The 12,923-nt window shown below is 47.5% G+C and overlaps 1 protein-coding gene across 1 annotated transcript; it reads right to left on the reverse strand.

The window, feature by feature from the left end:
• Positions 1 to 4,250: 4,250 nt before the first annotated feature.
• On the reverse strand, positions 4,251 to 12,003 carry LOC130112494 (lysozyme g-like). Its single transcript, XM_056279878.1, has 5 exons — positions 11,867 to 12,003; positions 7,302 to 7,379; positions 5,198 to 5,400; positions 4,969 to 5,104; positions 4,251 to 4,644 (listed from the first exon to the last, which is right to left on the reverse strand). Exons 1-5 carry the CDS (start codon positions 11,934 to 11,936, stop codon positions 4,505 to 4,507), a joined length of 627 nt encoding a protein of 208 aa, XP_056135853.1. The 5' UTR covers positions 11,937 to 12,003; the 3' UTR covers positions 4,251 to 4,504.
• Positions 12,004 to 12,923: the final 920 nt, after the last annotated feature.

Here is a 12,923-nt window from a genome sequence, read left to right on the forward strand (position 1 = left end):
GTTTGGAGACAGTGGCACTGATGAAGAGACAGGAGGCGGCGCTGGAGGAGGCAGAGTTGAAGATGCTAAGATTCTCACTGGGAGTGATGAAGAAGGACAGGATTAGGAACGAGTATATCAGAGGGACAGCTCAGGTTGGACAGTTTGAGGACAAAGCAAGAGAGACAAGATTGAGATGGTTTGGACATGTGTGGAGGAGAGATGCTGGGTATACTGGGAGAAGGATGCTGAATATGGAGCTGCCAGGGAAGAGGAGGAGCTGCCAAAAAGGAGGTTTATGGATGTGGTGAGGGAAGACATGCAGGTGGCTGGTGTGACAGAGGAAGACGCAGAAGACAGGAAGAGATGGAAACGGATGATCCGCTGTGGCGCCCCCTAACGGGAGCAGCCGAAAGTAGTAGTAGTTGTAGTAGTAAACACATTAAACATTAAGTAAACTAAAGCCGGCATCTACCAAACTAACAAAGAGGTCCTCAAAAACGCACACTCGCTGCAGGCCTGGTTTCACGTGTCCAGCCGATGTTATCTTTACTAGACGGACAAGCGTACTCACTCAGTCCAGGAGGCAAGATGGCGGTTCCGGAATGTTCCTACAGTGACAGGAAATGGCGGTGCGAGACGAAAGGCTTGCTGCTGGTGACTTGTTCCCACGTGAGACCGCCACGTAGCCAGAGGAGGTTTGAGCAAACCCCGGAGGCTCAGACCGCTACCTGGTGTGTCTGGTCCCCTGCGAGTCTTCCTTTAGTAGCCGCGTATGCTCACTGAACTAGCCAGCAAGGCTACTGCATCAGCTAGCTTAGCCAACTAGCCGGCTAACGACAGTCACGGTAAACTGGAGAATGACGCAGCAACATTTACCCGACGTTCACGTCACATCCACCAGTACCACACTTGTAGCTTACATCTTCGAGTAAGGTGCGATTAAACTTGTAAACCATAAGACTGACGTTTGCTACGTTTCCCAACTATCTCCTCTTCACAAGCCTTCCACCTACCGTCTCACCCCTTCCCTCTTCTTCTTCTTCCCTCCTGTTCACTAGCCCGGAATCTACCGTCTCACCCCTTCCCTCTTCTTCTTCTTCTTCTTCTTCTTCTTCCTTCCTCTTCACTAGCCCGGAATCTACCGTCTCACCCCTTCCCTCTTCTTCTTCTTCCCACCTCTTCACTAGCCCGGAATCTACCGTCTCACCCCTTTCCTCTTCTTCTTCTTCTCTCCTCTTCACTAGCCCGGAATCTACCGTCTCGCCCCTTCCCTCTTCTTCTTCTTCCCTCCTCTTCACTAGCCCGGAATCTACCGTCTCGCCCCTTCCCTCTTCTTCTTCTTCCCTCCTCTTCACTAGCCCGGAATCTACCGTCTCGCCCCTTCCCTCTTCTTCTTCTTCTTCCCTCCTCTTCACTAGCCCGGAATCTACCGTCTCGCCCCTTCCCTCTTCTTCTTCTTCCCTCCTCTTCACTAGCCCGGAATCTACCGTCTCGCCCCTTCCCTCTTCTTCTTCTTCCCTCCTCTTCACTAGCCCGGAATCTACCGTCTCACCCCTTCCCTCTTCTTCTTCTTCCTTCCTCTTCACTAGCCCGGAATCTACCGTCTCGCCCCTTTCCTCTTCTTCTTCTTCTCTCCTCTTCACTAGCCCGGAATCTACCGTCTCGCCCCTTCCCTCTTCTTCTTCTTCCCTCCTCTTCACTAGCCCGGAATCTACCGTCTCGCCCCTTCCCTCTTCTTCTTCTTCTTCCCTCCTCTTCACTAGCCCGGAATCTACCGTCTCGCCCCTTCCCTCTTCTTCTTCTTCCCTCCCTTCACTAGCCCGGAATCTACCGTCTCGCCCCTTCCCTCTTCTTCTTCTTCTTCTTCCCTCCTCTTCACTAGCCCGGAATCTACCGTCTCACCCCTTCCCTCTTCTTCTTCCCTCCTCTTCACTAGCCCGGAATCTACCGTCTCGCCCCTTCCCTCTTCTTCTTCTTCCTTCCTCTTCACTAGCCCGGAATCTACCGTCTCGCCCCTTCCCTCTTCTTCTTCTTCCCTCCTCTTCACTAGCCCGGAATCTACCGTCTCACCCCTTCCCTCTTCTTCTTCTTCTTCCCTCCTCTTGACCTCTTCACAACCGCTTGCCCCTCCCTTCACCGTGACCCCTCCCCCTTACTCCTGATTGGCCTTACGTACAACAGGTAAGTATATAATCATTTATACATATTTGAAATACCATTGAACATTTCAACATATTTTAATCATATTTCAATATAGTACAACTGTACCAAAATAATAACTTTATGAAACCAAAACAATAACCGGGTTACACACCTGTGCCGTCTTTTGCGCTTAGTAACGTTGTAACGTATTCTCACGAAACGGTTCGTGTGATATCGCACGAAAAGTTATGCACAAATTTTCGTGGTACGAATGTCCCGCGACACGAGCGATTCAGAGCGCCTGCGCAATCCTCCGCTCCCCTCCAGCAAAGGTTAGGCCCTAATAATTCCCAATGAAGTGTCCTGGCATTAGTCGTGGGCTCAGGGACGATGTGGGACATAACATTACTGTCTTTTTGGTATCCAGGGTGTTTTATGCTCTAGAAATGTGGCAGAAACACCTACAGCAACATGTCCACTGAAATGTTGCAGGCTACATATGGAAGGCTGAATTGACTGTATATTAGCTACATGCATGAACTGGTGGGTTAGTGTTGCATTTTCCAGTCAGAATGAAAGAAACGTCCGCCATTTTTGTTTTGTTTTTCACGACAGCCAGCGCCCAGGTCACGTGATCACAGCCTGGCCCACGACTACGTGGGTCACATGTGAATGTGAGCGCATTAGTTTTCGTACGTTTTGCTACGACCAGGGAACGAGAACAGCCAGAATATTGATAGCCCCTCATCTTCTAATGTCAACACATGTCCCCATTCTAAATACTGCAGAATAAACCAGCCTGCGAGGTACGAGTCCGTCACTCTAATTCACGGTTAGGCTAAGGGCTCTAGTTGTCTCATTTAACTCCCAATACCGTAAGCAAAGGCAAATGTTCTGCTATCTCCCCCTAACGATCTCTCCCACTCAGGCGCCATTTCCTCTGGGTCCGACACCAAGGTGTTGACTTGGGGCTGGGTTAGCATGCTAAGCGAGGAGTCACGTTGTTCAGCCACTACTGTGAATCTCGTCCGTAGTGTAACCGGTTATGTTCTTGCCCGGTGCGGGATTCGATACGGGGTGTACTGCACCACAAGGCGACATCACTGACCGCCCGACTAAAGGGTCAGACCCGTTAGCTAGGGACTAACGTGTCTTATTAGTAGTTTACAGTCGTCACCCTCTCCCGGAAGCGCGCCCTCGCGCTGTGTTTTCCCGCGCTCCGAGGAGACTTCTGAGGATCTGCACGCTTCCGGATCCCACCGCTGCCACCAATGTAACCGGTTATTTTCTTGCCCGGTGCGGGATTCGATACGGGGTGTACTGCACCACAAGGCGGCGCCACTAACCGCTCGGCTAAAGGGTCAGACCCGTTAGCTAGGGGCTAACGTGTCTTATTAGTAGTTTACAGTAGTTTTGCTCCGTGACGGAAAAAGAAAACCGGGCGGAATCCCGCCAAATTTATGTTGCCCCCTTGACAGATGTGACAGGAATCCGTTTTTGGTTTGCCAACTTCATTGCCCCCGGGGCTCTGACTCTTCTGGACACTCGATCGTGCAACACGTGGGGGGGGGGGGGCGGGAGAGTGAGAGCCTGTGTGTTAAAGGACCAGTGCACCTTGTGGAGGTGATCAGCAGTAGTCAGACCTTAAGAGCCACCACCAGACGAAATATCAACTGGAATTTGACACCTTTTATTGTTAGTTGACGGCTTTGAAGTGCTACGCTTTGGATGAGGTGTGGTCACAGTTTTGATAACATCAGATGTTTGGTTCTGTAGACAATTAGGTGCCTCGTTGCACATTTCACCCCACATGGGTTCTAGTTGTGTTGCAGCAGAGGAACATGTTTTCCTCTGCTGGACTAGCTTCACTCAGGGCATGACGCGTTACTTTTGTCTCAGATCAATTCATTTGGTGATTATCTCTCAGGATGTAAAGAAATTGGCTCCGATTACCAAAATGGTAAAAAAACCAAAATTCTAAAAACCAATCGCCTACCCTATCTTAATCAGTTCCAATCTAGTGAGATCAAACACCAAAGTTTGCCAGTTTACACCACAGTGATCGACACTCGTCACATTCAGATTTGATAGCCAAGTAAAAAGCAGCACATATGCTGGAGTCCATCCATGCTTTTGAACAATGTTTTATTTTGCTTTACCATCAAGAAAACATATCAAATATTCTGAAGTTGACACTTACTCATTGCATTCATTCAAATGTTGCACAACCTACACCTAACCTAGTCTAGATAGAAATAAAGTCTTAGTAGGTCCGAATGTGTAGAACATCGTTAGTAATCAGTGTAAATTAAACAAGGTTTTTTCACTTCTAGTAGGCACGCTCATGAATGTGGTAATCATGGAGAATTTCTGGGTCCTTTTAGTTGTACCCATGCTGTTTGAAGTACTGGGCCCTGGCTACGACATCATTGGCGTAATCTCCTCCGGTGGTTTGAGCGTCCACGTCGTTATACGAGGAGGAAACGCGCCCAGCCCCCGCGTTGTAGGCCGCCAAGGCACCTGAAGCCAGGAGAATAATAATAATAAGACATTTTACTAACAACAATTCTCAATACTTCATAAAACCTACTCCATATTGACCATTAACCAGTACCAAAAACTGCTTTTGTTGTTTTTGTTTTGTTTTTCCATTTCAGTCATTGCTCTAAAACCACTCTTTATAGGATTATCCAAATTTGCTTAAACAGGTGAACATTGTGTCGCACAAATCCTTCATGGTTTTATGGAGCTCGGAAGAATTAGAAAATGCTCAATCGATTACCACAGAAAATATAACTGCTTTTTACGAGGAACCAGAAAAGACTGGATAACTGAAATTAGCACCTTTAAGTCTCTGATCTTTGTTCCAGTCAGAACCTCTCCCAACTTCGTTGTAGGAGTCTTTAAAAACCTTAATGCCTTGGTTGATATGTTCCTCACTGTCCCATCCACCAGTGGGGTTGTGCCAGCGCTTGTCAACCTAAGGACCACAGAATAAATGAATATTGTCAAGATTGATACCCGGCATCATTTAATTTGTAGACTTGGGACCCCCACACACTCTGGTGCCTACCTGCATGAGTCCAAAGCCATTTCCATTGTCCCCCCAGCCGTTATGCAGTCCTGCCCCTCGACCTCCACGGGTTTCTCTGGAGATGATGCCAGCCACCACAGAGGGCTCCACTCCATTCCTTCTAGCAGCACTCACAATCTTATCTTTGTAGTTGTTTATGTGAGGCAGATCACTCGCAGCCATTTCACGAGATGCTGCAACTCCTACATTGGAGAGGAAAAATAGGTCAGTTTGGTTCTTGCTCTGTGGAATGGCCGGTTTACTGCTGTCGGTTGCAAATGAATGGTAAACGGTGTCTGCATCCAGGTCAAGAGATTCCTTTTGCAACAGAAAAAGAAAAAAGCCAGACAGACAAAGGTAGCTGTTCAGTCTGAAAAGAATTCCAGAGCATTTTCTGACCACACTTGAACATATATCTGGTCGTAATGAAACTTTACGGTGACACAGTCAACTGTTAAAAAAGAAACTGCCTTCTTGAAATGGATTGAGGCCAACTAGCAAGATCGTCTCCAGAGGTCTTCAGGATAACACCACCAGTGATGTGACGCCGGGCAACTTTCTTTTATCACAGTTGATATACTGACAGAATGGAGCAACATTTTTTTCTGTTATTGTTTATTTTGTTTATATGGGGTCATTTTATGCGGTTGATAAGGGGGTTGTTACATTGCTTTGATTAAAATAATTGATTTAAATTTTGATGCAAGATGACCCGAGCAGTACAAAAACCCTCTTTTCAGGGCAGGCGTTCTGAAAGTGAATGATTTAGAAATGCTCTGTGAATGTGTGTGTGGAGTATCCTATATAATGAGAAAGAAATTTTCTTTTTTAACTTTTTATTTTGGGCTTTTTTCCCGCTTTTTCTCCCCAGTTGTATCCGGCCAATTACCCCACTCTTCCGAACCGGCCCGGTCGCTGCTCCACCACTTCTGCCGATCCAGGGAGGGCTGCAGACGACCTACCACATGCCTCCTCTGATACATGTGGGGTCGCCAGCCGCTTCTTTTCACCTGACAGTGAGGAGTTTCGCCAGGGGGACGTAGCGCGTGGGAGGATCACTCTATTCACCCCGGCTCCGGCTCCGCCCTGACCGACTAGCGGAGGCGCTAGTGCAGCGACCAGGACACATACCCACATTCGGCTTCTCACCCGCAGACACGGCCAATTGTGTCTGCAGGGATGCCCGATCAAGCCTGAGGTAGCACGTGGATTCGAACCGGCGATCCCCATGTTGGTAGGCAACGGAATAGACCGCTACGCTACCCGGATGCCTCGAGAAAGACATTTTTATTTCAGCATGACACAAGGAAGTACGGCTTAGTTGTCAACATTTAAAAACAAAGATGCTGAAATCTCTAACTGTACATTTGAACCTTCAACGACAGAGAAGGAAGAGCTACGACAGTCACATATTTTGCTAGAAAGGGTTTTGGCTTTGCCTCTTCTTTGTCTTCTTGTTAAAGGGTGGTGCACGTTGTTTTTTTATTTATTGATTTTAACCCTGGCTCTTATTTTCATAGTTTTTCTCCCATCCAGCTTACTGGTTATGATATTATTTTACTCGTCGGCTTCATTCTGGATATCTTGGACCCAAGACCAGATCAGACCAGACTCAGCTTTACAGCGGCGTCTTACGGTGCCACAGAACACCAGCCTCACACCTGTCACCACCACGACAATGACGCCACCAGCACCACCCTGGCATCTCAGTTAGACTGAGTACGTGGTTCCCCGTGACCTGCCACCTCCCCGTTGCCCTGGCTGCTGGGTAGTTTATCTGGGAACTATGGTGAAGTATATGCTGGTCCTTCCTGCAAGCTGAACAGAAAGTAGTACAGCTCGCTCAGCAGTGTGACTCACCGGTCACTTCCAAATATGTGGTTTGGCTAATCGGGCTGAACCGGACCTGGTGAAACGGGCTGCTGTAAAGCTGAGTCCAGCCAATCTCCCAAAGGAAGCTAGTGAGTAAAATAGCATGACTGATGTTCACGATATAGGGAAAAAGAAAATCAAACACGCCCAAGGTTGTGAAAAAAACCCAAAAACAAACAAACCCATGGTTATACTTTAAATGACCGATACTCGGGTTTATGACGTCACTTACCACGGGAACTTCTTCCGTCAGCCGTTGCCGTCACCGACGACGCACCAGTTGTGTCAACGTTGCTTACGTTTCCGTACTCTGAAACAGCACATGGTCATTGACACACTGGCTACTAAGATCTCGGCTATACACAAAACACCCAAACACAGTTAAGTTCTCGTTCAACCTCGTTAGAATTAAGTTAGCAGTCTGTTTCATCCTTCCCTTTATTAGATTCCTCTAACAGCATTAGCAATAATAGCATCATAAATAATAGCATACAAATAAATTGCAAATTTGTGTTATAACCGTTTCTTGGTATTTCCTCATCTCACATGCACCCCAGGTTCTCTGAATGTGTCTTACGTAAACCAGAGATTTCTTGTACGGTCAGCCGTCTGCTGCTTTCCTAGTGTTCACTCTTCATAATGTCTCTCGTGTCCTCTTAAGATGTCATATGCAACTTAGTGCCTCGCTGTTTTCTCTCAAATACAAGCATAGAAATGTTGATGTCCTTCGAAGGATTAGTGTGTAGCCTCGATACTGTGGGGAGTCAGGTACAGCGCTTTGTTTCCTGTCTCCAAGATAAGGGCCGAGCGAGAGAAGATTCACAGCTGTACCATAAGAAGTGAACAAACATTCCTTTACCCAAGGAAGGGATGGACCGCTGATAAAAGAGTATCCAGGGCTCTGTCCGGAGTCAGACTCTGTCCGGGGTCAGACTCTGGCTGCTCTTGTGCATACTCTCTGTGTGTGGACGTGATAGGGTCTGTCCTTTTTCAGCTGAAAAACTTACATTGCAAAATAAACTCACAAAGACCATTTCTGCAGTCCTCTCTGTTCCTTAAAGTATTCTGGCCGCAACAAATTGGCGACGAGGACGGGACGTCCCGAGTGAATGGCCCCCGCCGAGGAGACGACTGCAGCCGGTAGCTGCCATCAAACAGAAATTCCTCCCCACAAAGCCAGGGGGTTGAGAAGGTGCCTGTCCCTGGCGGAGACCGCCACCGCGGACATCCCCAACCAACTCAGAAGCGGCTCAACTAACAGTGAGACAAACATCCCTGTCTGTGATGACGTCACTCACAGTAGACTCAGAAGAGCTTAAAGGTATGCCTCCCACCTTGTGGGCAAGTCATACGTATGATGTAGGCCGAATGAAAGGAGCTCCTCCCTTAGTCCTAACACCCAAATCTGATTATAGGCCATGTCAAAAGCAATATCCCCTAAAAAAGGGAAGCCAAAGAGAGTAAAACCAGGGTTTGATTCCCTCCTGGCGACAGGAGTGATAATACTGTGCGAAACCTCTCCTGTTAGAACACCTATATTCCCAGTGAAAAAGATCCATGACAAAGGCCGGCCCACCGAATGGCGTTTTGTCCAGGATCTACAGGCAGTTTAATGCTGCCATACACGCACACCAGAGGTACCGAAGCCGCCCCTGTATGTCTGTTGTTTCACCGCCGCTTATTGTAAAGGGACTTTGAGTGTTAGAAAAGCGCTATATAAGTTTGATTTATTATTATTATTATTACAACATTTAGCTGATAATGGTCATAAGGCTAGCCTGTCAAAATTACAGTGGGTTCAACAGCAAGTAACTTATCTGGGTCATGTGATCACAGCTGAGGGCAAACCCCTCTCACCCAAGTGCATAGCAGCTGTGCAAACTGTCCCAAAGCCAACCACAAAGAAGCAGGTTATGAGTTGTCTTGGTATTAAATCATACTGTAGGCAGTGGATCCCTAACTAAGAGAGTCTCCTCTCTCATCGATGATTCATGGTAAACATCTAGCAGCACGTGACAAGGCGACACGGACAAAGGAAGCAGAAGCTGCATTTGAGGAATGAAAATCAGCCTTGCAGCGGTCACAACTGTTAGGACTACCAAATCCAGAAAAACAATTTGTCCAGTGTGTAGATCCGAAGGCTTCCTACATCTTGTGTTAACTCAAAAAACATGGCGATAGATTAAAACCTGTCGCCTGTTTTTCTTCCAAGCTGGAAGCCGTGGCAGCAGGCCTCCCCTGTGTGTCGAAGGGCTGTAGCCGCTGCTGAGAAAGTGCTGGTTTGCGTCACGAGACCTTGTGGGTTATGGGGACTTCCCGCTTAGGGTCCCTCACTCAGTTGCTCACATACTTAATACACAGAAAACCCCTCACCTCTCTGCCCAGCGGTGCTTACGATATCGTACCACTTTGCTGGACATGCCAAACATCACAGAGAAGCCTTGTAACACCTTAAATCCTGCTTCTCCCCTCCCAATTGCAGGTGATGGTGAACCACATGACCACGACTGTGAAGCCACACTCGCTGAAGTGTGCACGCCTCGCCCTGACCTCAGAGATGTTCCTCTGCTTCACCCTGGCATTGAAATGTTTGTGGATGGTTCAGCTTCCAGATGTGCAGACACCGGCAGAAGGCACGTGAGTTTGGCTGTCGTGTCCTCTCATGACATTCTCTCTCTAATTACACTTACAGAAGCCTGTAAATTGGCTAAAGACCAATCTGTTAATATCTACACGGATTCCAGACACGCATTCGGCGTAGTACATGATTTCGGCACCCTATGGAAACACAGAAAATATGACAGCCTCGGGAAAGCCTATTGCTCATCACAAACTGCTTTCTGCACTGCTGGACGCCATTTTGTTAGCATCAGCTGTCGATGTGATTAAATGTGAAGCACACGCCCTACCCAGTGTGTCTAGGTAATGCAGCCGCAGACACGGCAGCTAAGCATGCTGCTTTGAATTCAATTCAATTCAATTCAATTTTATTGTCATTAAAAACAATGTGCAGGCACATGTTAAAAATGAAATGAGGGCTGTGGCTTCACCAAACAGTGCAAGACAGACACAGACAAACACAGCAAACACAGTATAAGATATACGCACGTGAAGACCAAAAGCTAAAATAAGTTAAAAAAGAAAAAAAAGGGGGACGCCTTTCACTATCCAGGCAGTTTCCATTAATAACACCGACACGTCTCCTTTTCAGGCTGTGAAGGAGCTACAATCTCGCGCTCTGCTAACCGAAAAAGCTTTGTGGTCTAAGGCAGGGTTTCCAAATCCGTTGTTTTTACGGCGAGGCAACTTTGCCTTGGATGACGCCTAATTTCACCAGGGCACCGAGGCAAATAGCCCGGGCACCAAAAGCAACTGAGAACTCCAAGCCCACAACACCACTGCGCAAATAAATACCACGAGCAAATATCACAAGATCGATTCCAGAGGTTCCTTGAAAAGGTTTTATAACTGAAGTTGTAGTAAATTCCACATAAGGAGATTGATTGTTGGAATCCCATTGTCAATCACCTTGGTGCCCAAGCTACCTCCTTCTCCGGCGTGGATTTATCCGTGCTCCCGTCAAAAAGTAAGGAGCAGTAAAATGGCTCGCTCCTGATCAGAGTGTGGAAATCGTCCCTCATAAGTCTCTGCTGTGTGCCCGATGAAAGAGCGACAGCCATGGTCGTGGATATAGGTCTTTCCAAGCTCAACGCCGTGTTTACGTTCAATAGATACCCAAGTTTTGAACGGGGTGAAAGGTTGTTCACAGTACGCCAACGTGGAGGCGTACAGGGTCAGGGGTTGCGAGTGATGTAAATGAAATGGGAGGAAGGTGGGGGCACTTTCACACAGACAGGCAGCAGAAAATTGGCTTGAAACCGGTTACAATGAGGAAAACACCTGCTGCAAAGGGCACAGCGGCAACGCTGCCTTTACATCTAGTGCTTATTACAAGGGCGTTAACGCTAAACGGGAGGGCTTCCACGCCGGCAACTGCCGTGCATGCCGTGGGGAGGTTCGAACGCTGGTCTAAGGTGGGCTGTACATTCTCTGACGGAGTCTGGATGGGGCCGGACTCCAAGCCGTGTTTGCCACGTGCCGTCTGTACAGCAGTAAATCAAGTGTGGTTTACAAAAGTATTTCCAACATATGCTCAGCACTTCTGTGAGAAACAAGTATTGTGTGCGTAGCGAACAATCCTGCTGGAGCAATAAAAACGCCACAAGCAGGACCTCCCAAACCCGACTGACCTTTTGAACACCTAATAATGGATTTCATTCATGTCAAGGGAAAAGACACTGTCTAGTAATAATGGAGATGCTGCTGCTGTTGCTAAAGCTCCGGAAATCATCCCACGCTGGGGAATACCTGGACACCTGGGAACAAGCGCTGACAACGGACCGGCCTTCAACAGCAATGCACTACAAGCTGCATCCTCTTATCTGGGTTTTGGCAGAAGACATCACTGTGCAGATCACCCACAAAGTGCTGGCGAAGCTGAGAGAGGGAACGGCACCATGAAACGCAAACTGACCACACGCCGCGAGGAAACAGGGCTAAACTGGGTGCAAGCGATTCCATTGGTGTTAGTTTACATGCACACCCGAGTGAGACAAACACATGGACTAAGCCCTTACGAAATCCTGTTTGCCAGACCACCGAATACTGGTGTGGGCGCCACACCCAGACCCATGCCTACCACCGCTCAATGTGATGATGCAATGTTGAGGTGTTGTGTCTCTCTGTCCAAAACTCTCTCACAACTACACATGCAGGTTAAGAGCACGCTTCCACAACCTGAAACCAGGTGGTGAGCAAGGATTTCCGGAGGAGGCGTTGGAAACAGTGGAGATTCATGGGTCCACATCAGGTGCTGCTGACCACCGAGACTGTGGTGAAGGTCGAGGGACGAGCAACCTGGGTAGATGCCAGCCACTGCAAGAAAGTTACACCCCCATCAAGTGGAGAGACTCTGTCCAGCGTCAGACTCTGGCTGCTCTCGTGCGTACTCTGCGTGTGGGGAAGTGAAAGGGTCTGGCCTTTTTCAGCTGAAAATCTTACATTGCAAAATAAACTCACAAAGACCATTTCTGCAGTCCTCACTGTTCATTAAAGTATTTTGGCCGCAACAAATTGCAAGTATGAAAACTATTTATGATAATTAGTAGGGAAAAAAACAAACTTACCCATGTTTCTCCCCTGTATCGTTTCTCCGAAGTTCAACGTTTGCGTTACGTCTCTCCTCTTGCCTCCGACAGCAGCGTTTAATATAGAACATTAACTCCGCCCAAATTACACCGCAACCAATCACACGTCAGGCTGGTTATAACAACGGAAGGGAGCAAACAGCCTCCGACCCGTCAGCTGAATGAGTAATGTGCTACAGAAAAGCAGGCGGTTTCCTGGAAGACTGGCTGAGAGAAAGTGAAAGCATGAAAAATACAAGATACCCTCACAACCTAAAGCAGACATGAAAACAACCGGCTTAGAGAAAGTGAAAGCACAACAGATACAAGATACCCTAACAATCTATATTCCAAATCTTTTTATCATCAGGGTTGGGCAGATGTGTTCCACATTGTTATACATTAAAGGAAGCAATAATGATGACACTGAATAGTGATAGAGTAAAATAAAACAGCCCTTCCCTCCTGCCCCCATCCCCCCCCCTTTGATTGTCCAGAGTAGTTTTAAGGCACAATATTTAGCAATAAATAAATAACAAGTAAAGCTGCAGCTATTTCCATGAAGTCGGCTGTTATTTTTCTGTCAAGGGCGGAGGTAAAATGCATTTCATGTTATATCGTCTGGGTGTTATGGAAGTATGTTAAAAAGGACTCCCAAGTTTTGCAGA

This window comes from Lampris incognitus, chromosome 5, assembly GCF_029633865.1.
Source record: "Lampris incognitus isolate fLamInc1 chromosome 5, fLamInc1.hap2, whole genome shotgun sequence".
NCBI lineage: Eukaryota > Metazoa > Chordata > Actinopteri > Lampriformes > Lampridae > Lampris > Lampris incognitus.

What these genes read in the sequence shown, in the direction of transcription:
- LOC130112494 (XM_056279878.1), bottom strand. Translation starts at nt 11,936, where the DNA reads ATGTGGACCCATGAATCTCCACTGTTTCCAACGCCTCCTCCGGAAATC. An exon ending in TGCTCACCACCTGGTTTCAG is followed by an intron (nt 7,380 to 11,866) that starts GTTGTGGAAGCG and finishes GTGCTGTTTCAG; the next exon opens with AGTACGGAAACGTAAGCAAC. An exon ending in TGACGGAAGAAGTTCCCGTG is followed by an intron (nt 5,401 to 7,301) that starts GTAAGTGACGTC and finishes TCTCCAATGTAG; the next exon opens with GAGTTGCAGCATCTCGTGAA.